The 24,546-nt window shown below is 36.4% G+C and overlaps 1 protein-coding gene across 1 annotated transcript in view; it reads left to right on the top strand.

Annotated features, from left to right (window-relative positions):
- The window catches only part of LOC149791825 (transient receptor potential cation channel subfamily M member-like 2), a 188,742-nt gene that overhangs the window by 23,742 nt on the left and 140,454 nt on the right, over nucleotides 1-24,546 (top strand). Inside the window, exons 6-9 of the mRNA XM_089969480.1 lie at nucleotides 3,572-3,773; nucleotides 11,989-12,169; nucleotides 14,165-14,328; nucleotides 21,211-21,394. Of these exons, the coding sequence (XP_089825606.1) occupies nucleotides 3,572-3,773; nucleotides 11,989-12,169; nucleotides 14,165-14,328; nucleotides 21,211-21,394 (731 nt within the window). The remainder of the gene's footprint in view (nucleotides 1-3,571; nucleotides 3,774-11,988; nucleotides 12,170-14,164; nucleotides 14,329-21,210; nucleotides 21,395-24,546) is intronic.

Here is a 24,546-nt window from a genome sequence, read left to right as displayed (position 1 = left end):
GAATACATCAACTGAGGCAAATACAAACACGATGCCATGTATATCGGCACTCCGAAGATGGATAATTGGAAATACGTCAAGTGACGCAAACATTATACCATGCGTATTGGCACTCTGGAAATGGATAACAAAGCAACAGTGACATTACAGAGATACGCAAATACGTTGAAAAGTTTCCATACCGCCCTTGCCGTTTTGAATGATGTAGCATTCTGTATATAAAGTCAACAGACATGTCACTTTGCATGAAAAAGAGCGATGACCAAATGACAAATGTGTAAAATAAATTGTAAAACAGCGTCAGAAATCCAGAGCAGAAATTGACTGAAAGAACTTTCAAGATCATCGACTCCAAGTATGAAACAAACTCCATTTCATTCTCGAACTAATTGAACAATCTATCTGATTCAGATATAGACAATGGTTTTGGAAATACATCAATTGAGGCAAATACGAACACGATGCCATGTATATGGGCACTCCGAAGATGGATAATTGGAAATACGTCAAGCGACGCAAACATTATATCATGCGTATTGGCACTCTGGAAATGGATAACAAAGCAACAGTGACATTACAGCGATACGCAAATACGTTGAAAAGTTTGCATACCGCCCTTGCCGTTTTGAATGATGTAGCATTCTGTATATAAAGTCAACAGACATGTCACTTTGCATGAAAAAGAGCAATGACCAAATGATAAATGTGTCATTCATAGTCAATTTGCGTGTATATTTATTGTCTAGTCACATGTGCATTTATGTAGAATTACTCATGTAATCACTTATGAACTTGAAAAAATGAAAGAAATGTCACACTTTTGTGTACCAATCACATGTATACTTATTTTTATGCAATTTGTTTGAGGTGGGTGATATGGCCATGCAGGTTAATACAGTAATGATAACAAAATATATCCAGAATTTCGTCTTATTAAAGTAGTAAGGAAGGACTTCTATGATGAATATCATTTTTGGTATGGCGACTTATCTGTGATATACTTTTACTTATAGGTGATTCGCTGTATTATTAGTGTACACTCGAACAAGAGGTACATAATTAACTAAATGAACAAGCAGAGCACAAATTTATTTAATATGCTTAAAATATTTGTCTTATATGCATGACAGGTTCACAGATGCACATACTGTATACATTACAATTATTTTGGTGTCACAATATTTGTGGAAAGCTTTAATTCTTTATATTTTAGAGCCGATTTGCTGTTCCTGGCATTAGTGGCCACCACGCGATCATTATTGATTCAAGAGTCAGGTCGCCAAGAAGAAGACCAACCAAAACAAAACTCTCTATGTCGAGTAAAGCTAACACATTGAACCTAAAGTACATGTTCATTTGCTATCCTGATCAGTTCTTGACACATTTACATAAGCAAGCAACATCAGCAAAGTCCGGATATTCTTCAGAGATCGATGCCATCATATTATTGAAGAATAATTTCCGTTTAGAAAGAGCTCCCAACGCTCTAACTAGCTACATATAAAATCAGGTATCAGATACATTACTGACTGAAAATTGGTTGATACACTCTTCCCAAGTCTTTCAGCTTGGCTAATATGTGGTTAATGAATACGATAAAACAGAGACAAAAGCATTATATGTGTTGAAAAGCCCATGACACCTATGTCAATTATTTGCTGATAAGTGACCAAACAAATCTAAAAAGGTTTTGGAATTTCATCAAGGAGAGAAAGAAGGACTACACCTGTGTTGCTCTTCTGAGAACAAGATCGCCTCACCTTTTGAGTTAGCACCAGCAAAGCAAACATCTTAAATTAGCAATCTACGTCAGAATTCACCAGAATAAGATATAGCTTGCCTACCAATCCTCTTAAATAGTCATATACCATCTATGTCTCATTGTGATGTCACTGAGCAAGAAGTCATGAAACTGCGTTGTAACATCAACATACATACATCAACTGGGCCATGCCGAATTCCTGGTTAAATAATAATAGAAACTGCCACAAAATTATCATATGGCCTTACAAGACTTTTACATCATCTCCCTAGACAGTGCTAGAATCCTTGATGACGGAATGACCGCTCTTGTTACACCAATCCACATGAAGAGAAACCGTCCTATACCAGCAAACTATCTGCTAACACCCCTTACTTGCATTATATGTAAGACATTTAAGTAGGTTATATACATACCATGTTACACGTTGAACATTACAACATGCTTTGTGACCACAAGGATAGATTCCTGGAAAAAGAGTAATGTGATGCACAACTTACACTCTCCGTGCAAGACGTACATATAACCAGTAGATCAATGTAGTCGTATTAGATTTCTCCATGACTTTTGAAAGACTACCTTTTCAATGCCTACTGAAGAAGCCTCATCAACATGGTGTATGAAACACACATTTAACGGGATGTAGGACTTTGGCTCCAACCTTGCACAAGATGTTGTTCTAGACAGTATCAAATCGATCTCTAGAGCAGGCACACCAAGCGATCCCTAAGTCATAGTTTTTGTGCTCCATTTTAATTTTCGCTTTTATTAATAACCTGTTGGAGTGATCTAAAACCAGGCTTTTTGCGGACGATTGTACCTTGTAGAGAATCGTCTGTTCCAATGAAGATCGTACTACCATTCACAAGGACTGTGAGAATCTACAGCAGTCCAGATAGAAGATGCCTCTTAACCCATATAAATATTAGGTGTTGATGATCACCAGGAAGCGCCGTCCAATTATTGTCAGTCATGGACACGCTCTGAATACAACTGATAGCGTGAAATAGCTTGGAGGCATCGTCTCGAGTGACCTGTTCTGGAGGAAGCACGTTGACAACATAAAACAACAAATTACACCACGACTTTCTTAATTAAAAACGTACCATCCAGCGTTACATAAGCTAAGATAAAGGCACAGAAAACCCTTATTGCCAACATCATCAATGTAGTTCAGAGGCGAGCAGCCATGTTTGTTAAGCATATCTAAAGGCGGACTAGCATTGTAGAATCACTGATCAACTGATTAATGTCCTAAGAAGAGAGTGCCTGAGATCAAAATGGATTTGTCTATAGAGTGGCTGCGTTAAACCGTTATCAGCCATCATTAAGCCGAAATACCTGCTCAGTCATGCCTTACACTTACTTCATCTGGGACTAGAGAGCGCAGTATAAATATCGGCAGTTTTAAACAGTATCGTCAGTCTAGAAGAACGCCTTTTCTCTCACTCGAGCATTACTAGGAGCCGTTCCATGCCACCTTCAGTCATTAACGTCAGAAATTGTATTTTTTTCTGTCTTTTGTAATCTGTATAGAGCAGTATTTTGATTTATGGATGATCATGATGACTATGATAATGACGACGATCATGAATAAATACATTACTGAATAAATATATTAATTAAAGCTTCGATCTTTTGACTGCTGAAATTTTAAATTCAGCTCTTGAAACCTTAAGTTAGGCTCGCTTAATCTTGGGAGTTCCTGTCTTCCCTTCCTGAATTTCTACTGTGAACACTGTATCTTGTATGTAAGCATTGTATGCAACCATATCGCAACACACTGTACAATGTATATTTTTCTTGCAGCATTTGTCAGTGCGGCTATAGTAAAACGGAACATAAAAAGGAACATCAGACTCAACCGACTGTTGCACACAGTCCACCAGAACAAAGTGCGGCTGTTCAAACAGACAGTTTAAAATGGAAATGTGAAAAACACACATACACCGTACCAACCAATGCCTTTGGGGAAATTGAATTTGTCGGTTTGGGAGGAAACATTGGGAAAGTAAGATCCATTTTATATAAATACAATGTTCACAATTCTTCCCAAGAAATGCAAAAAAACCCAGAAAGAAAAACTAATTATAATTAAAGCTGAATGTAACAATTCTAGGTAATAAAGCTTTAATATGAACATAAATTTGATTACGAAGTTTCATTGCAAAGTTTAGAGTGTATATGCAGTTTATACTACACGTATTCTAATTGAGGCACTGCCATAAAGGCTATAAAGTTCGAGCCAGTGTTTGAATTTCTTTTAAAGAAGATCCAAAATTTAAAATATTTTATCTTAATCGAATAAAATAAAATCGTGCCAAGGGATTTATTTTCAAATAAATGTATCTTTATTAACAAGAATATTTAGTAAGCATTTTTTCCTATTAATGCTTTTCTTTTTTTCTTTTGCATGGGTCATTTTTAGATCAAAATTTGGTATCGCTCGGAAGAAGCTGAAGTTGACGTTTATACATAATATACAAGGCTAATATCATTCAGGCCTGTATATGTATTGGCTATGCATTCATTTTACACCTCTGTAGCCCTAAGTTGAGGTCCTGGTTCTAACACTTGCAAAGGCAGTGATTTATTATAAGTTCAAATGTTTCCTCCCTCTCAAATACAACATCCATCAAATCAGAGCCGTCACAATTCTTGTTTATGCCACTAGATTTGTTGTGCGAACAATCTGCATAATAAATACACATATACGTATTTTTGATGACATATTTATTCATTCAATACACGTCATTGATTATTGATTATTGTTCAGCTATCATTAATTCGAAGTGCCTTGTCTTGCCGGGAAACAGTATGTATAAGCCCGACCCCACATTATTTATCTAACGTGACCATGAGTCCTTCCTTGGCATGGCATGACTGTAATGTGGCCATGTGGTAGTAACCTGGACAACCGTGATGAATTAGGAATATCTTCAATGACCTTGTCACTGTGACGTGGGTGTGATTGACATGGCTCATCCGCCAAATCGAGAGTGACAGACAGACAGAGGTTTAAAGAAAGGATTTTATTCAAATACTTCTCACAAAATTGTGGCTGGGGACTGTTGTTGTAAATTCATTACACGGTATTAGCACCACTGATCAGGTTAATATATATATTGTAACAGAGACTCCGGCACATAGGAAATGATGAATAATGACTGACTGTCCTTCTAAAACTGTTGTTACGACTCTATGGTCTTAAACCGAGCAAAAGAAAAGAGCGAGAACCAACAAGTTTTGTAAAATACAACAAATAATTATTTCCCTAAACTTGAAAGTAAAAATTTAAATGGAACTTAGAGTATTGTGAATTAAATCCCAAATAGTCCTAAAAGTTCTATCTAAAGTCCAAATGTACGAAGTTCCAATTGAATTCCAGTGGTGTTCCAAATAAATTCCAATATTGAACGAGTTGGTGTGCCTGTAATCTCGAACGTGCTAATATGCCAATAGTCTGGATTGTTGCAATGTGTTAACAGTCTTTTGATGCATAACAATGATACAATCCGTAATATCCTAGTCTGAATTCATAATAATTCTAAATTAATGTTTTAGTCCAAGAATATTATTAAACACTTTGAATTCCAGTGAATAATAATTTTAATAAATAAATCCACCCAAATTACCCCCCCCCCCAACTGAACACAACAATAAATTGATTCTGCTTCGGTTGATAAGGCAATAATGAGTAATTTTTAAAGTAAACAACATTGATATATAAAGCTAAGACACAATAATAGGGTTAGGATGTAGGTCAGTCTGTTCTCTAAAACATTCAAAGTTGTCAACAAGTTTAGGAATTTCCAAGTGGAAAACGTATGTCCTAGACTCAGATTCAAATAAATATATTTATAACCATTAATAATGATCTGAATATTTAATATATAATCTTAGATAACTATTAGCTATGTAGTATGTTGCTTACAAACTAAATACCACTGCTCAGGTTCACCATTAACTTGATTTTGTACAAAGATCAGTTTCAAAATACGGATTTGCATACAAACAATCATTGATAAAAGCTAACAAAGAATACAAATTAAATACATATAACACTACTCTACATGCATACACATGTATTTCATATAAACAACATTCAAAAACTTAAACTGAAATCTATACAGAATGCACAAGACATATATCAATCTGGTCTGTATATGTATTGATGATGTACTCAGTTTGCACCGTTGTTGCCCTAGCTTCATATCCTTACTCCAACATATCGAAGGTCTGTGATTTGTTATAGGCTTACGTGATTCCTCCAGAGACAACATCTAACAACACCGGAGCCGTCTTGCCTGTTCTTTAGGTCAATAGACTGGTTACACAAGCATTATACATAAATAAATGCACATATATGCATGTTTCGTGACTTTTTCATTCAGTAAAGACTCATCATTGGTTATTGATTGATGCTCAGCTACCATTGCCTCAACGTAACTGGGACTGTATCAATTCGGACTCACTGTATTTACCTATTGTAAGCTCCGAGCACCCTTGACCACAATATACAGGTCTGTTGGTCATTTGGCACTAACCGGGATATCCATGATGAAGTAGATATACTTGTAAGACCAGGAACTTGTGACGCGAGCTTAGTAGATACGCCTAAATATAATGGTATGTGAGAAACCTAATAAATACTGATTGTATTAATAATAAATTGTAAGCTCTGAGGTACACCCTTGACCACAATATGCCTGTCTGTTGGTTATTTGGCACTAACCGGGACATCCATGATGAAGTAGATATATCTGTAAGACCAGGAACTTGTGACGCGAACTTAGTCATACGCTTAAATATAATGGTACGTGAGAAACCTAATAAATATTGGTTGTATTAGGTCCAGTCACGATGCCCTAAATCATCACCATGCAATGTTGTGCACAAGAGTGGTGTAGTTAATTAAACTAGATAACACAGAATACTACAAAATCAAAGCGTGAAATCAAGACCACAATAATCTTGAAGGTTTTCCATGGATGTCATGTCGTTGTATAAATATATTCTTTTCAATGTAGGAACACAATTGCACAGTATATAGTGCTGTATAAAACAATTTTACAACACATTTAGTTAATCCATTGTGATAGGTTTCTGAGCTTTTTAATACCAGAAAACGGCGGTATAATGTAGTGTAAAAAAGCAAATCTTGTCCATCTCCTTAAAGTCATAATAAATATTTTAGTGTCGAATTGGAACACGATATGGCTGCCCCTATTCTGAAATCATGCTGAGATTCGGATTCAGTCCTATCCTAGATATTAACTGTTTAAAACGATTGAGAAAGTATTCGCTCGTGAACGTGAAAATATTCTCTCGTGAATGTCTGTAAGACTTAAGTTAAGAACAGTGAGTCACCAGAGTCTGCTACACCATCCCTCTTAACTGTGTAAAATATCAGCATAGCCTTATTGTGATAGACATATTTGTTCTCACCTTGAACAAATACTGGAATTAAACTTCCTTTCTTCCTCCTTAAATTGTGTATCTTCCATACAGATCGTTAAATTATGTTTGTCCCGACAGGAATTATGACAAAATTACAGGTTGCAGCACATCATATAGCTTTTCTTATAAGTTTAATGATCACTGGATTCTTTGATCGCCATTTATTTATTATACGAGTAGTGGTCAGATCATCACAGTGAAAAATAATCTGTATTGGTTTCCAAAGTTTCCCCACAGAAACATGGCAAACGCTGTTTCTGTTTCATATAAAACTTCCTGCAACGCGATGGATGTTTAAGAGCTCATCATAGTATTGAACTCATTCGACTATAACCCAGAAAATCACTTTCTTTGAAATCAACCTCCCAAACCAAAATTGGAATCAGCATCTGTGAAGAAAACGAAATCTGCTGCGGTTATCAGCTAATCTTAAAATGGAATGGAACTCCATTCTATTGTTTTAAGAAAGTAAGCCACGAGGCGAGGAAATGAAGAAATGAAAAAGATCATATCTTCCAGTAGAAAATGCAAATAAGTAAGAAATCAAGATCGATCTGTGTAAATCATACGACTTCCAAAATTTAAAGAACCAATCACAGGGAATAAGTTTTGTTTATTTCGGTGATTCTTGTGTAAATTGTGAAGCATGATTATAATGCATTCAAATTTGTCTTGCGATAGGCGAGCTTCCATTTTAAATGACTCTAAGATAACTCAAACGAATTCAATATCTTGGTCAGGACCGAATGGCATGTAAATGGGTGCATCTGCCGTCAAGAAATCATTAATCCAGTGAAGATTGCGATCAAAACTATTTATATACTCCAGCATACTGCATGGGAGAGAGAGAGTGTCAAATACTTGGAAGAACTCCTACTACTAAACCCTAAACATAGAGAAATTATACTTTAGCTCTCAACCGTGTTTTGTCTAGAATATTTCTTTTTCACCACCCTGATAGTACTAATCCGATGCATTGAAAATTGGAGTTGATAAAACCAACCTTTAAGAAAACCCGTATACAACTATTTTTATCAAACATTCATCAACTAGACCATGATGTGGACTAGCTGATAGTAAATTCAGGAAATCAAATGATGCTGTAGGTAAAACTGCGATGACAGTGACAAATTGTTCTCTCAGATCGTGTAATTGATACTGAAAAAAAATTCCTGTTTGGATGGTTCCTAAATTCTAATTGGTTTTTATTGTAGGGCATTTCTGCCTTGGGTGTCGGGAATGATTACGTGTACATTGTAGTTAGGCTGTACTATCATTTTCATTTGGGGTTGTCCCTTAATGATCTACATTGCTCTCTTTGTATGACGACACAAACATATTCAATACAAGTGAAGAAATGTACAAAATGTTTTCTTGCACTGATCTTCTAAACAATCATTGCATATGTCCATCCTATTACGAAAGTAACGTCTGGTCTACCCTTAAAATTAATCGGCTTGTGTCCTTGTCTGCGGCCAACACCTGAAAAGTGTATCTCCCTCTTTATCTGACCTGACACACATATAGAGCATAAAGTTAATTCCATTCTGTGTCATTACACAAATCTCATTGAATCTGTTACAGGCCTACGGAAACGTTGTAAAAAGGTATTGCATCTGTAACAGACGAATCACTTTTGAAAATGTTCTCCATAAACTCTGATGATGCTCTGACAGAACGATACCAGAATGGTACTGATCGAATCGTTCTCTGGGTAGCGCAAGGCCATATACACTGTAAATTTAGTTCTTCTGACACATGGCGTGTTCATAGTTGCCCATTGGAATAAGAGGTTTTGACAATGTGCGAAACTTGTTAATCCCCAGGTCACATTTTGTCTGGGCCTTAACCACCATAATGGCACCGATATAAAAAAAGTTCCCTAATAGTTTCCTCTTTAGTTATAAATTGAACGCAATGTACTAGCAAATTTCTATTTCTACTTTGGATAATGTCTAATTGTCAAATCCGTAACTATGAACTGAGTTGTCCGGAAATCCAATCGAAGATCGCCGTTGGCCTAATGACTTTCGATCGTTCGCACATGAGGCATTAGGCCCGATTGAAGAACCCTCCTAAAATCTCATAACTGTTTGCAATGACAACGAATTCAGAACAGCAGGTAGAACATAACTTATGTATGTAGAGCTTGTAATGTGTGCCAGATTGATTACATGTTGAATATTCCACAGTTTCCATTATTTCACTAAGCTCTTTATCTGAGAAATGAAATAAATGATGTCGCATCTGGTGCATAACTGAGAACATAGAGCGTGACGTCATGCTACACTAACTGAGACTGCTGTATAAGGATAAATGCATTCTGTTCGGACCGATTAACTGGGGTTTTCTTAACATCTGGAGATAAACAGATTTCGAATGTCCTTCAGTAACTATGATATCGATACCCTTAAACATTTTGGTATACTTATTACTGGTCCAGTTTCTTATTTTTTGCTACATCATAATGAGATCTGCATACAGCAGTACTGCTAACCTGAGTATCATGTGACCCATTTTGAATGGAGTCGAATTTGGATGCTGGTCTTTTCTATCATGTATACTCATCAAGCTCATTATTAAACAATGAGGGGTTTCTGGTGGACGAGTGGTCTAAGACGCTAGCCTTTGCATATCACTAACATCTCACTTCTGTCCACTTGGGTCGAGCATCAACTCGATCAACGTGTGTATGCGAGAAAGCTTGCCAGTAGCTTGGTGGGAATCAGTGGTTCTTACCGGGGCTGTTCCATGTTCTTCCCACATCCAATTATACTGACCGCAATGTATAGCCGATCATGGGATGAAAACTGCATTAAACCCACAATACACAAACATTGAGCAATATATGGAATAGTATTCATTGAATAGCAATTCCAGTTGTAATGCACCGGCATGATATAGACCAGTGACGCTAAACTTCTTTAGACCTCATCACTCGCATTGCAAGGTGAATATATCACACAGGTTGTATACGCTCCCGGTAACCATTATTTTAGCTATAGATGTAAATTTTGTGAATTTCGATTACATATGCTTTAAAATTACCAATATTTAGTTTCGTTCGCTGCTCGTCCATAAATATTCCGTGGAAGATGTATCTATCTAGCTCTCTTTACATATATAGGAATACTTACGACAAAATCAGCGTTAAAACACATGGACAAATTAAGACGAGACCCTCTCAACGGAGTGATCCTAAACCTTGATTGAATCCTAAACCTTGATTACTATGATGTAACAATGTAAGCACCACGTGTTAGAAAACAAATTGTACTACCCTTGACTAGTAATGATTAGACCCGAGTACACTTTTCCTGGCCCAGGTGATTGCCCTGTCACTATTCTAAACTAGAGTTAGCAATACATTTGGTCATAAAGTTTTGTGGTGACAGTTAAAGTTAGATCACAAAAGAACCTGAAATGAACAAGTTTAGCTAAAACTACATTAGTTTCCGTCGCACTTTAGTAGAGAATACTGCAAGGTACTGGCCACTTTCCCTTTTCAAAAACAAAGAGTAGTCATATACATCCATACACATGATGGGTACTGCTACCACAGACAATGATAAGTAATGACTAAATTTCAGCCGTAAGACTCTACACTACATACAGGTGCATGGTCATGGATTCTGTACCAACACAAATCAACGAATTTTAAGTTGAACGGAATTTGGCGTACCGTGTTTTACATAATCCATCACGCTGAAATACCGATAATGCTCACAATTTCATATTTGAACAATTTCATATTCCTTTGGAAGCGGTTCTTCGGCAATTGATATTCAGGGAGTAACATCATACCTTCAAGAAACATCGTTTCAGGTTTATATACTACCGCACTGTTTCGCATCATTGCAAATCTTGCAAGAAGGAAAAACCCAGTCAAGCGCATGTTGCGGACACCCAGATCTGCTAGAATGATATTATATTTCATTTATACATTTACGGATTTTTTTTATCTTATATTTAAAGTACTTAAATATGATATAACAATGAGTTATTTGAAACCTTATTCGGTACCAAACCTATTAGAATCGATTCAGATCCTTTACCCTATGCATTACTTTGACAAGGAATCCTGCAACATGTTCCTTCTATAAAGGTACTTTGTACACTGAAATGTAATATTTGTAATTGATATCAACCAACCGTGATACTTTACGTTAATTGTCCTTCATGTAGCGTTTTCTTATTCGACAATTATTAAAATATATATTGTAGTGTTAGAGTGGTGACACGAAACCTGGTTGGTATTGTTTCTGGTACATTGAACAGAAGGAACAAGCTGATGAATAAACGAAAACCACAGAATATCAAGGTTCAGTGGTCTATTTTTCAGGTAGTAATGTGTGTGAATTTAGTCACATACTTATCATCAACACCTGAAAAATAGCGGTACTTGTCAAACTTCCCAAGCTGAAAGTTTATCCAATACAGGCACTCCCAGATTTAAAATAGAATGATCCTAAATTAGAATAGTTAAGGAATATATGACAGGAAGAAAACATAACTATTTTTTGTTGACAATTCCACAGTGGGTCCGTAGGGAAAATATGACTTACCATACATGTACAAACGTAGAAAAAAGAAAAGTTGGTAGTACAGTAGTGGAATAACCACCCATTGTCCATACTGATTTCATGGCAGATTCATAGCAGATCTGAAAAAGGCGGTCAATTTAGAATTTCACAGCCATATTAACCAGCATATACAGTACGAACACAACAATATTGCCAATTAATTTATCCTTTCCAATTTTTCAGTTTGTACGTGTTGATAAATTGACTGAAACATCCATCATGTTAGATCTGATGATGAAGGTGTGGGAACTAGAAAAGCCGAACTTGCTAATTTCTGTGACCGGTGGTGCAAAAAATTTCATAATGAAGCCTCGCTTACGTGACGTTTTCCGACGTGGTCTGATGAAGGCTGCACAGAGCACAGGTTAGAAATGAATCTGTTTATATACAAAATGTCCATGTCTGTGTTTCTTTTGCAAATCCTAGCTGAGTTTGATCTTTTGGAACTTCATCTAATATGTAACATACTGTTAGAAGAAGAAAAAATTTGCTTCGTGTCACCACTTTGTTGTTTTATTGTCTTACTTAAAATCCTCTGGTGATAATATAACCAACATAAATGTTATGATTGGAATTGGTGGCGGAGGGATGCGGATGCATTTTTGCATTCAGCAAGGATCTGTGCAGGCGAAGGAAGACAAAAATAATGCAGCTCTGAGGCTGCAATTATTATGTCGTGGTACCAGCCCCTACATCGATTACTTTTGCCAGGTATTTCTTGTTCAATGAAGATATAAACAATATTAAAAATGTTCAATGTATTACATAATACTGACTTTCTGTACTTGAAGTCATCTTGAGTATTATGATCTCATCATGCGTCAGACTATCATATGGACATATGAAAACTCAAGTAAAACCTACACGAGACAGCCAAGACCAAGATAACAAAAATATTTGTTGTATTTCCATAAGGTTTATCTATCACATAGACGATACGTATTCGCTATCATAGTGAGTGGTGTGGGCGGGACAAAGCCAAAGGAAATCCCACTTCAAGCTTACCTTAATTTTTCTTCTGCACGGCTTTGTATATTAATTCATTATACTGAATTGTTCAACCAATCATGTTTGATAGAAAAGTTAGGAAATATCCTATCTTTAAGACATTCTTCACCGAGATCGCTGTAATGGCAAATATGAAAATCATGTTTAGCATAATGACCTTATCACAGATAACAAATTTTCACGCTCATCAGATTTGTTTTCATGTACATTTTAGATCCTTTCTTGGTAACATCAATCTTTGTTGCAGCCCCTTGACTGGCTATATTTGTTTGGCATTAAATTGAGACTTTCGTTTCTAAATGATTGTGAGATAATAACGTTCCACAATTATAAAGGGATTGTGTAAATTCTTAACTAACCTTGCCAAAACCTCTTAACTCACCTTGCCAAAATCTATGTAAATATTTTGCAAAGCCCTGCATCCATTGAGCAATCAAAACCTCGACCATGTCAATATCTTCCTTAAGAATGGCATGACGTATATAGCGTGCAGGTGAAAATCCTACTTTCTGCTATTTCTCCCAGAGATCTGAGCCATTTGTATTCATACATAGTAGGAACGTTTATTAAACTATGCCAAACCATGAATGTGGCTTTGATGGCTTTCATAGCAATCATGTTAAAGTATATTTATATATTCTTCTCCAATGCCTATACTAAATGCATTGTGGTATCCCAGGGTTCAAGTAAGATTTTAATTAGTAACAGGATAGGTTACCTGAGAGATTCACGCTGGCAGAAATCTTCATTCCATATGTTTCACAAATGATATATTCTATAATCTAAACTGGCAGATAAGGCAAATTGATTCATACGGGGAAATTATATATATGCAAATGTAAACAACTGCATCTTACACCAGCAGCTCTCTCAGAGATTCACAATATATGTAGACCTTCCACTGAAACACATGTTTTTGTTAAAGTTTTATTGGATTTGTTCATAAGGCCTCATGTGGAAGTGACATTTTCTCTCTTAAATACAGTGTCTACATCGACCAACTCTAACAAACGAGGTGCTTTCGAATGTTGGTGACAGTTGAACCATGCATTAGATTCATGTGCAGGGTGGCAGGAAATCTAAAGCCTACTTTCCAGTGCCCAAGCAGACACAAACTGTTTTTGAAATTGAAGAGTAGCAGTGTGCAAAGAAGTGTGTTTTACACCCTTTTTATTATCCCATTTTAAGTATCATAATAATGTGTTACGTATTATTTTGCAGTCACGTGACTTCATCTAATGGCAGAAATGATACAGATTGATTTGAGCAGACCCTGCCAAAAGGTTTTCTATTTAATTTTGCTTATATATGTAGTAAATAACAAACCACAAATATTTTTGTTTTATTCCAGGTGCTTGGATCATAACCGGAGGCACCCATGCTGGTGTGATGAAACATGTTGGGGAGGCGGTAAAAGATTATGGCATGACCTATACAAATCAGAAACCTGTGATTACCATTGGTATAGTCCCATGGGGAATCATTCAGAACAGAGATGCCCTGGAGAACAAACAGGTGAGATGATAGAGAATTCAAAGCACTTGTTTTACATTGCCACAAGTTTTGAAGGGGAATATAAATGACCTTTGTCTGCTTGTACAGTTAAATTGTGCACTTTGGTCATTTTTCAAGCATTTCAGTGGATCATTCTAGTTCCATAATTACATGTACTGTTCAATGTTTTGCTGATGCAATAACATGGATATTAACTTGGTATGAGGTTCAAAATGGTTCAAGTATTTCTAAGTCCACAACTGAGTCAAAAGGAATGACTTGAGCCCCGTTTCTTTGGCACGACATCACCGACAGTGGTAGCTTGCCTTATATGAAATGTCAGTCCATTACAAGTTATATGTTATATGGGCATATTGTATTGAGATTTATATCGACTCAAAAGCAAACTCAGAGCCTCTTTGTTCGAATAGACCATTCCAAGTACTAATATTGCTTTTCTTCGAAAAACCGCAACATCATTTGTTTGAGGTGCACATATTCGCGGAGTTTATGCTTTCTACAAACCACGAATTTCAAGACCAAGTCAACACAAACTAATATTTTTATGAGGTCAATAGGACCCTCCCAAACTCTCCGAATGAAAGCACCGGTATTAGCGTTTGTTTCTTACAATGCAAAATCTGGTCCATCAAAATAACGAAAGAAACAAGGAAACGAGGAATTATCCTACATAATACACGAAACATCTTACACCTACTGAACCATGTGTTACAATTTCAGAACTATGTGTTATACGTACAGAACTATTTGTGTTACAAGTACAGAACTATGTGTTAAAGGTACAGAACTATTTGTGTTTCTAGCACCGAACTGTGTGCAACAAGCACATAACTATGTATTACAAGTACTGAACTATGTGTTATAAGTACTGAGCTAAGTGTTATATGCAATGAACTGGGGACAATAGTAAAAATAATTTAGTTATATATACCGAGATCATTGTATTAGGGTAGTGCCATACTGTGGCATTAATATACATTAGAACAGATTATAGAATTTAATATTGGCGGTCGCACGCCCTAATCACACAGTCGCACAGATAAAGACCATGCACTGAGTAACATTACCAAATGTGCATTTAATTTGCTCTTCATTTGCATTCATTTTACACTTTATTGAGTTACATTTGCATTTCATTTGCAATAGCATTTCAACTACTGTGTCATCATTTTTCTGTTACGGTTTTAGAATTGGATTCTGACTTTGTGTTAATGGAAAATCCCTGATTACCGCGTATAAGAAAGCAATGAATTTGCTATAAATGAAACTTTAACATGAACTGCGCTAAAGTTAAAGATAAAACGTTTGAACATTTGTAAGAAAAGTGCATTTATTTCGGTTCTTTCAAATTTAAAAGTGTACATATATCAAAACTGGTGTTAATATCATGACATCGATGGCAGATGGTAAAACAAATTCACGGCTTGTAAGTAATGGAAACTTGTCAGTCAATGCAAAGAATAATGCAACTCGATTTTGGAATATCATGCTCATAATGCAAAATATTTTGACATTAAATTTTGTGGCAGTCAAAAATACGGGCAAATGCATAAATAAAACAATTTATAATATGCATTTGAGTTTTATCTTTTAGTATTCATTCATTTGTCATCGATCTATGTCGGGCGATTTGCATTGTATACTCAATTTTTTCCTTTTTATTGCAGTTATCGAATGCACTAAATATGCGTGTTATTTCTGCATTACAAATGTATTCAATGAGCATTTAATTTGCATTTACTCTGCGCAGCATTTGCATTCGCTTGCTAAGTTTCACTAGTAATGTTAACCAATTTTCAAATTTGTTTTAATGCAGTTGTGGCCTAAATCAAAATTGACTGAAGTAAACATTCTGTTAAAATTGCAATCGAAATTTAAATAAATGGTTTATATTTTAAGTACAAGCTGTTTATCTGACTCCTGCTTTTAATAGGTGTACGTTATTGGTCAAAATAATTTGTAAATTAATCAAGCGAAGCTTGTATTGTGATATATATAGGTGATTAATGTGTTCTAGAATGATCATCTAGGTAGATAAACCACCTTTGAACAGAGAAGTAAAAACGTCATTTAATACATTTAAATTTTAAAGTCTAATCTGGTGTTTGATGTTTCGAAAATCAACAGTTAACACATTATTTTTGCAATTTAAAATATCATTCTTTACTGATTGACTAAGTAGTCATAAGCACTCACTCTTTTGCCATTCACGGAGGCTTGCTATAAACTTTCATCGTTCTCTGATTGTTGATTTAGTACTTTGTTTATCACTTCTTGCTTTACTCTCGGAACCATACATAGTGACTGACTATATCTGGATGTGTGCACCTATGCATGGATGGACATGCGTACGTATGTGAAGGTCATCCTGCTTCTGAATATAAGAATATACGTTTATTGATTTCTTGAGGGCCAGTGCAAACTGATGTTGCACGCGGAGCTGACATGATTTTATAAGATGGAAACATCCCTCGTCACTGCCTTGTTTTAGAGTGAAATCAAATCCCAACAACCATTTCGTCACGCCTAATCGTCTTACGAAATGTCATGTGTACTTTGGTTCCTTATTTCGTGTGGCTTGAAACAGTGTCAAATAGGATCTCGAGTAATTTTTCTGGCAAAATTAGGTTCAAAGACCTGGTACACACCATTTATTCATCTGGGTTGACTTCTATCTTACACAGTTTGTAGTAATTTAGCTGGAAAGGATTTTTATCAATATCTCTTTAGATGGCTGCATTACTAACGATGTCCTCCCCCCCAAAAAAAAAGTGAATCGTGAAAGTTGTGACTAACACTCATCGTTCAGTTGACCTGCCTGTTGTTCTGATCAGAGTTTGATTGATGTCATTTTCCATTTAGGTAAAATTTCCACATCCTGCACGTAGAGTCTGGCTTCTTCGATATTTGTGCACTCGCTAGTATGTGCCAGCGAATTGAACATTGTACTACTTCTATTCAGTCTCAAACGTGCATCCATAAAATATTTCTCTCCAGGTGTAAACAATTCTTCTTTTCTAAATTACGACCTTGTTTGAGTTTCCTTTCGCGGTCCTTAAATCCAACATTGTGAGGATCGATAGTTTCTGTCAACTGTATGTTTACCAGGTTTCCACACATCACTCTTTTCCAGGTGTGTACATTTTCTCTAGCTTAGGTTCCAATGTGATAACCCTATCTACACCTTGGTGGATCGAACATATATTTTTGTGTTTTGTCCTAGCGACATCTATTAGATTTCATGAGTTGCCTCCCTTAGTATGTAATGCCAACTAACCAATAGCGTGTAACAGTGGTGCATTGTACATTGGCCAAAAATGGTGGAGGCAGTTGCCCTGAAAATAATACTTTGTACGTTTAGCATCGCAAGTATGACCACGTACCAGAGGGAAACCATTACCGGTGTATTTGAGTGAAAATTATTGTACAAACACGGGCCGGAAGTGGAAAATTGCTTATTTATCAGTCTATTCAAGTTGTGTAATCCCCTTGTCTCGATCATGTAGGAAGAGTGTTCAGATTTGAACAAGTTAAGTTTGACTGGATGCGGTGGCTTGCCGCTTCATCCAATGTAATTCACAGACCCGGAGCACTGAAATATCTGCTCGATATGCCAGCGTGTAGATAGGGTTATCATGTATGGGCACTGGCTAGTTAAGATTAGGTGTGTATTACTGACTTCTTTTCAATACACCAAGAGATTGTCGAAATACGCTATGTAAGAATAAGCGTCCATGCTGCTGCTAGCGACTTTGTTGTTGAAGTGCAAATCCAAATAGCAGACGGGAGCCAACCTAGCATCGTTGCATAAATATCTGCTGTTCGTCTTCAGAATGCTGACTTTTAGGTATAAGCAACTGTTATCAGATCAATGTAACATTCACTTTGACCACTGATTTCCTACGCGGCTTTAGCCGATGTGGTCAAATACAGTGAGGTATGAAATGTTACCCACTGGGATTCTTGCATGGTCCATCATCATAGTTTTCCTATCAGATAGATAGCTATTTGGAACATTTTCAAGAATTTCGGTGCATCATTATTTTAGTAACCAAAAAAATATCATAATCTCTGACAGTTTTTCTTTCTGTATTCTTTTTCTGGTCTGATCTATGTATGAAATCTTGAGGGAGCTCGACGTATTTTTCTGCTTTGTGCATGCTGTGGCGATGAGGAGGAATCAATGTCTCTGATAGGAGTGTGAAACAAATGTATAGACGTGTCTCGGCAAACACCGAGTTCTTGTCCTGTTTGAATGAAAAATCTGTTCCCACTTGCAAAGAGGCTTTTTTGGAACTTTGCTTCGTGATTAGAATGTTTTGTAAAAATTCTTTTCCTTGCGTCAAGGCTGAGTTTTTTAAAGGATGAAGTCATCGAGTGACCATATGTTTCAGGTCAGAAGTGGTAATGTCATGCGAAATGTCTATTTGAACAGATCTTCCGATCCAAGTCCTCCTCGTGGTGCAACTCCTCGGCATACAATATAGATAACTTAGAATTCATTAATCACTTTTAAAATGTGGAATGACGGTGACTTTTCCTTGGGTGCATATCATATTTTGTCATGATCTTAATATTGTCACGTATAACCCCACCTCTTGGAGATTCGTTATCGACGATGAGTTGAAAGTATTGATATTTATTTTCCAACCATTCGGTGTTATGCAAATGTCGGATGTTGAGCGAGGTTTCACCACAGATAATTCAACATGAATTTAGCAAACGACCATCTTCCATCGTTCTATTCTACATGAGCCAAAGTGATGATTTCTTGGGGTCCAATCCATTGTTCATCTTTATCATATTGACTATGACACAGGAAAGGACAGCCGCTGACTACTTGTTAGAATTTTAGAAACTCGTTGAAGCTCCTTGAAATAACGCCTGAACAATCCTTTTGGTGTTGTGCTGTGCCAAATTTCGTATGCTTTTAACAATCAACAACCCACATTACTGCCAAGCACGTTCTTGGTCACTGAGGCGACAAGGTTGCCGTTGATTACCTATTTCAGCCCAGGTACAACATAATAGGAACATCAGTTTTCCGTGGCAAATGAAGTAAGACGGGGTGCTACAAGGTCGTCGATGGAACAACTTGACATATGATCAAATCTTCATACTGACGGATTTCTTTCACGTCGATATGTTGTGTCATAATTATAGGAGGACAGGGGAATGGTCGAGCATTTACACACCGAAAATACTAGTTTTGTCGGATTCATAGATCAAGCCTGTATTCTTGATTTTTCCACCCCACCCCTCCGCGTGGATTCAACGTCGGGATATCTACCAGATCGTAAGTTGGACGATGCTTATAAATTCGTGTTCCCACATTTCTACTGCTTGGTATCTTTGACTTTATAAAGTATGCTACGTTGGATAGTTCAGTCATACAACTCTTCAATGATTTACTCTGTAATTATGTTTTTCAGAGCTAGTTAAAGATAGCAGGTGGGCACACATGAAATTAACATCTGTGACATTCTGGCATGATCAGTTTTTTTTCTTCTTCTAAATCCCGACAATTTAAGGAATAAGGCCCAATCTACTTGCATCCTCTATTTCTAGTATGTCGTATCCACCTGTCTTGAGTATCACACAAGTAATATGCGTAACACAAAGCTTTGGAAGGATATCGACCGCAGATATATTGATAGGATTGAGGTAGGTAGTGAATAATGCATTGATTACCCAAGTCGGCGACTTAAACCACAAAAGCGGCATCGTTTCTTTCTTGCACCGACATAACTTTTTGTTAATTGTATGAACATGCTGTTCAGACGCTGAACACTCAGTTATTAATTTGCAAGCACGTTTCTCTATCTGTTTTATGAGATGTAATTCGAAACATGCTAGGCTAACAAGTATCATTGTTTTCCTTTATGTTCTTCAGGAATGCCATGTCAGGGCGCTATACTGCCACGACATGTCTCTCCACAATGAACAGATTGCACCCGATTGCTAACTCCATATAGTTGTTGCAATAATATCCACATCCAAGAAATCCTGCGATACTAGTAACAGCGTGAAAATATGTAGTGATGTTAAATGTAAATGTATTTTCCGTATGTAAATGTTGGTCCTCGGAACAAGATCTCTACGAATGATCTGAGGGTACACTTTTTTTTATCTTGCATTTTCTAAAAGTATTTATATTTTTAACACTCCACACACGCTATCATTTGATTTTTTTTGGTTGCAAAACGATTTCAGTTTTTCTTCATTGTTTGGCGGTTTTCAATGTTATAATTAATATCCCACAATAGTTTCCATCTGCTGTGTCAGTTTTCTCAGCATAGGTTCTAGCCACCACGATGGCTTAGGCTAAATGCAGTTGATCTAGATCGTTGTTAATTTGGATGGGTACTTTGTTTAGGACATAGATGTTGATGCACCAATGAAACTGATCTTTTCTGTAAGCGGTTAGGTCGAATATCTGAAGATTATCTTTAGGAGCTGCTAAAAGCCCTTCTTTCTTGACCAATCATTTCTCACTCGTTGTTAATGAAGACATGAATGGATAATAATTGATCATGTCCTCTTCAAGATCACTAGGATGAACTGTTTGCAAGATTGTTCTTCGCGTATGATGCTAGTCAGGAAGACGACTTCTCTTGTTCTTCGGTTTTACTTTTGTAATTTTTTAAAATTTTTCAATGCGGCAGCCGATTTAAGTGTGATTTGTGTAGGAAACACTCTCTCTCCAGATACATATTTGGGTCTAATTTTGCCACAGCATGAAATATGATATTACCGTTTGTATGAATCCTGTTTATCATATTGATATCCATAATATTTCCAACAGAATCTCATTACAGCATATCAACTAACTGAGGGCAAGGCAAGTATGGAGCTTATGTATTTCTTATCGTTATCTAACAGTGGTCCTGGCCAGTAGAATATTATATTGACAAACTCCCGAAAGAAAAGGAGAGTTTCCTAGACCCTAATCACAGCCACTTTATCATGGTGGATGATGGAACCCAACACAAGTTTGCAACCGAGATAAAACTCAGGGCCAAGCTGGAGCAAGAAATCTCTCAAAGGGGAACTAATACAGGAGACGGTAATACATATACATGTTTATCACAATAATTCAATCTCGATTGGTCGATCACTTCAAATTGTCGCTTCGAACGATGATCTGGATTTTCTGTTGCAGTTAACCTAACGAGTCGTGATCTTACATTTAAGATAGAATTACCATTTTTGTTATATATAAAGACAGCAGTTTTCCATAATTCAATAGAAGCAACATGAGTAATTGAACAGAGAAGAATATTACCTAACCTTTCAAATATATATATATATATATATATATATATATATATATATATATATATATATATATATATATATATATATATATATATATATATATATATATATACGCTCATGGGTGACCCTTTCTAAAGAGAAAAAGAAGTTTTATAAACTAATTCAGTGCCAAGCAGAGGTCAGTATGCCATGGTTACTGGTTCGTTGACCATACCAGTCTCTGAAATAAAGGCTTGTCATGGTAGTTTTTCATGATGTAGCATCCAAAAATGAAATTTAGCTAATTGCAAAGTTAAATTACAATATCAGCTACAAAATACATCAAAAGTCAGATACGTCATGATTTGATATTAAAAGTCGTATGATGTCATGTCAATCAATGAAAAATCATTTGTTACACTACTAGTAATACTACTACAAGAACAACTACGACTAATAATAACGACAAGAATGAAGCTGTTTATAGAACTATAAATGCATCATGTGGAAGATTATTACTACGTGATGTGGGTGGAATTCATGTTCACCGTTAACATATTTGTGGAACACCAGTGACACGTAATAGTTTTCTTGAATGTCTTCAGCATAATAAAATCCATTATTACTTTCTCTACATGGATATTACAACTGAAAGTTACACAAGTCCATTTTAGCACTAAAATTATTGCGGAACAAAATTTAGGTAACATTTGAAAACAAAAATGCTCCTTTAGAATGGCTATACCTGACAAGTTTATATCTTCTGTTAGAGTAGTCCCCATTGAACTGAGCCCTCCCCCTCCAGCCGAAACAAAACGATTCTGACTACTAAAAAAGACCACTCCACCTAATTGTGTGAAGTTAAGACATTCATGGCATATGTAAATGGCATAGAAGTTTTGTTTATAACAGTATCCATGATAATGTTTAAATTCTGCATAGTGCTTAAAATAATATCATAAAATCAAACAAATATATAATAATAATAGTAATAATAATAACAAAATTAATAATAATGAGGACTTTGTATAGCGCCTAATCTTTAGAAACTCTAAGCGCTTTATAACATTAGATAACACCTATAAGATAAAAAACATATATAATGATATGATTACAAACACAAACACCATGAAATTAGAAAACATAGAAGAAAAAAAAACATGCTGAGAATATTTAAGGTAGGAAACATTATTAGGTCTTTAAGTTTGTTCTTGCAGTCGAAATAAGTGCGTTTTGAGAGCACACTTGAATGGGATCACTGTGTCTTTGTGTCTAAGTTCAGTGGGCAATTCATTCCACGTTGCTGGGCCCTGGTATGCAAAAGAACGCTGTCCATATGAATTTGTTTTCATAGTGGGAATAATGAGTATACGATTGTCAGAAGAGGAGCGTAAGTATCTTGCTGGTGTGTACACATGGGTGAGGTCAAATAGGTATGTTGGACTAGAGTCCGACAGTGAAATGTAGCACAGAGAACAAATTATGTGTTTGATTCTGGATCGAATGGATAGCCAGTGTAGGGTACAGAACAGCGGGGAGGTGTGCTCTGATCGTGGTATGATAAGTAAGTATGATCCGAGCAGCTGTGTTTTGAACTTTTTGAAGCTTTTGGAGTAGATATTGAGAAGAACCAGACATAATTGAGTTACAATAATCCAGTCTTGAAAGTACTAATGAACACACAAGTGTTTTGGTGGCATCAACTGAAAGATATCTGCGAATGGAGCTGATGCGTCTCAGCTCAAGATATGCAGCATTGCATATGTTCATGACATGTTGGTGCAATGTGAGATTACTGTCCAGAGTAACACCTAGGTTTCGTACTGATTGTGTGAATTTAATGTTGGTGTTGCTGATATTTATTGTTTGAGGTAAAGGATGTGAATGAGAAAATCTTTGTGTTATAATCAGAATGGCCTCAGTTTTATCCTCATTCATCTGCAGCTTGTTACATGTCATCCATGATTTCACATCAGAAATGCACCTCTCTACACCTTGGATGGTAACATCAACTTCAGTTGGGTGGCTAGATTTGTATATTTGGGTGTCATCAGCGTACAAATGGTGAGACACTGGATGATAATCTATGACACTTGAGAGCGGCTGAGTGTACAGAATGAAGAGAACAGGTCCAAAAACAGACCCCTGTGGAACACCACGACATAGATCAACTGGGCTGGAGTGTATTCCATTTGCAGACACAATTTGTGTCCTGTTGACCAAGTAGGACTTGAACCACAGTAAGGCTGTATCATGAATGCCAAATACATGCTGGAGACGGTGAAGTAATATATCATGGTCTATTGTGTCAAATGCTGCAGAAAAATCAAGGAGAGTGAGGACTGTAATCTTTCCGCTATCCAAAGCAGAGAGAATGTCACTAACTACTTTTAGAAGAGTAGTTTCAGTACTGTGGCAAGGGCGATATGCAGATTGTACATTGCTAAAAAGACTGTTTGAATTCAGATGGGATACAAGCTGGGATAGAACAACCTTTTCTAAGATTTTTTATATGAATGGGAGATTAGAAACTGGGCGGTAGTTCTTTAAATCGTTATGGTCTAGTGTTGGTTTCTTCAGCAGAGGCTTTTCAATGGCAAGTTTGAAAAATGACGGGAATTCGCCTGATGAGAGAGAGGTATTAATAACATCAGTTAGTGAAGGCAATACTGGATCTAAGCACTCAAGCAGCATTGATGTTGGAATTGGATCAAGTTCACATGACTTTGGTGCACTCTTGATCAGGATTGTACGTACGAAATCCAGAGACAGGTTCAAATGCTGCTAATGGTTGCCGCTCAAATTCTGTATCCCAACTGTATGGTGACGACGAGTCAATTGAAATTGTGGTGTAAGCTTATCTCTTATGGTTTGTACTTTGTCAAGGAAGAAATTAGCAAACATGTCCGGAAGGTCGACTGGAGAGAAGGTAGTTGGAAGTGGTGTAGATTTGATGCATAT

This window comes from Sinohyriopsis cumingii, chromosome 9, assembly GCF_028554795.1.
Source record: "Sinohyriopsis cumingii isolate HCF-2022 chromosome 9, ASM2855479v2, whole genome shotgun sequence".
NCBI lineage: Eukaryota > Metazoa > Mollusca > Bivalvia > Unionida > Unionidae > Sinohyriopsis > Sinohyriopsis cumingii.
Note: the sequence above shows the minus strand (reverse complement) of the source record. Positions and strands in the feature narration are given on the sequence as shown.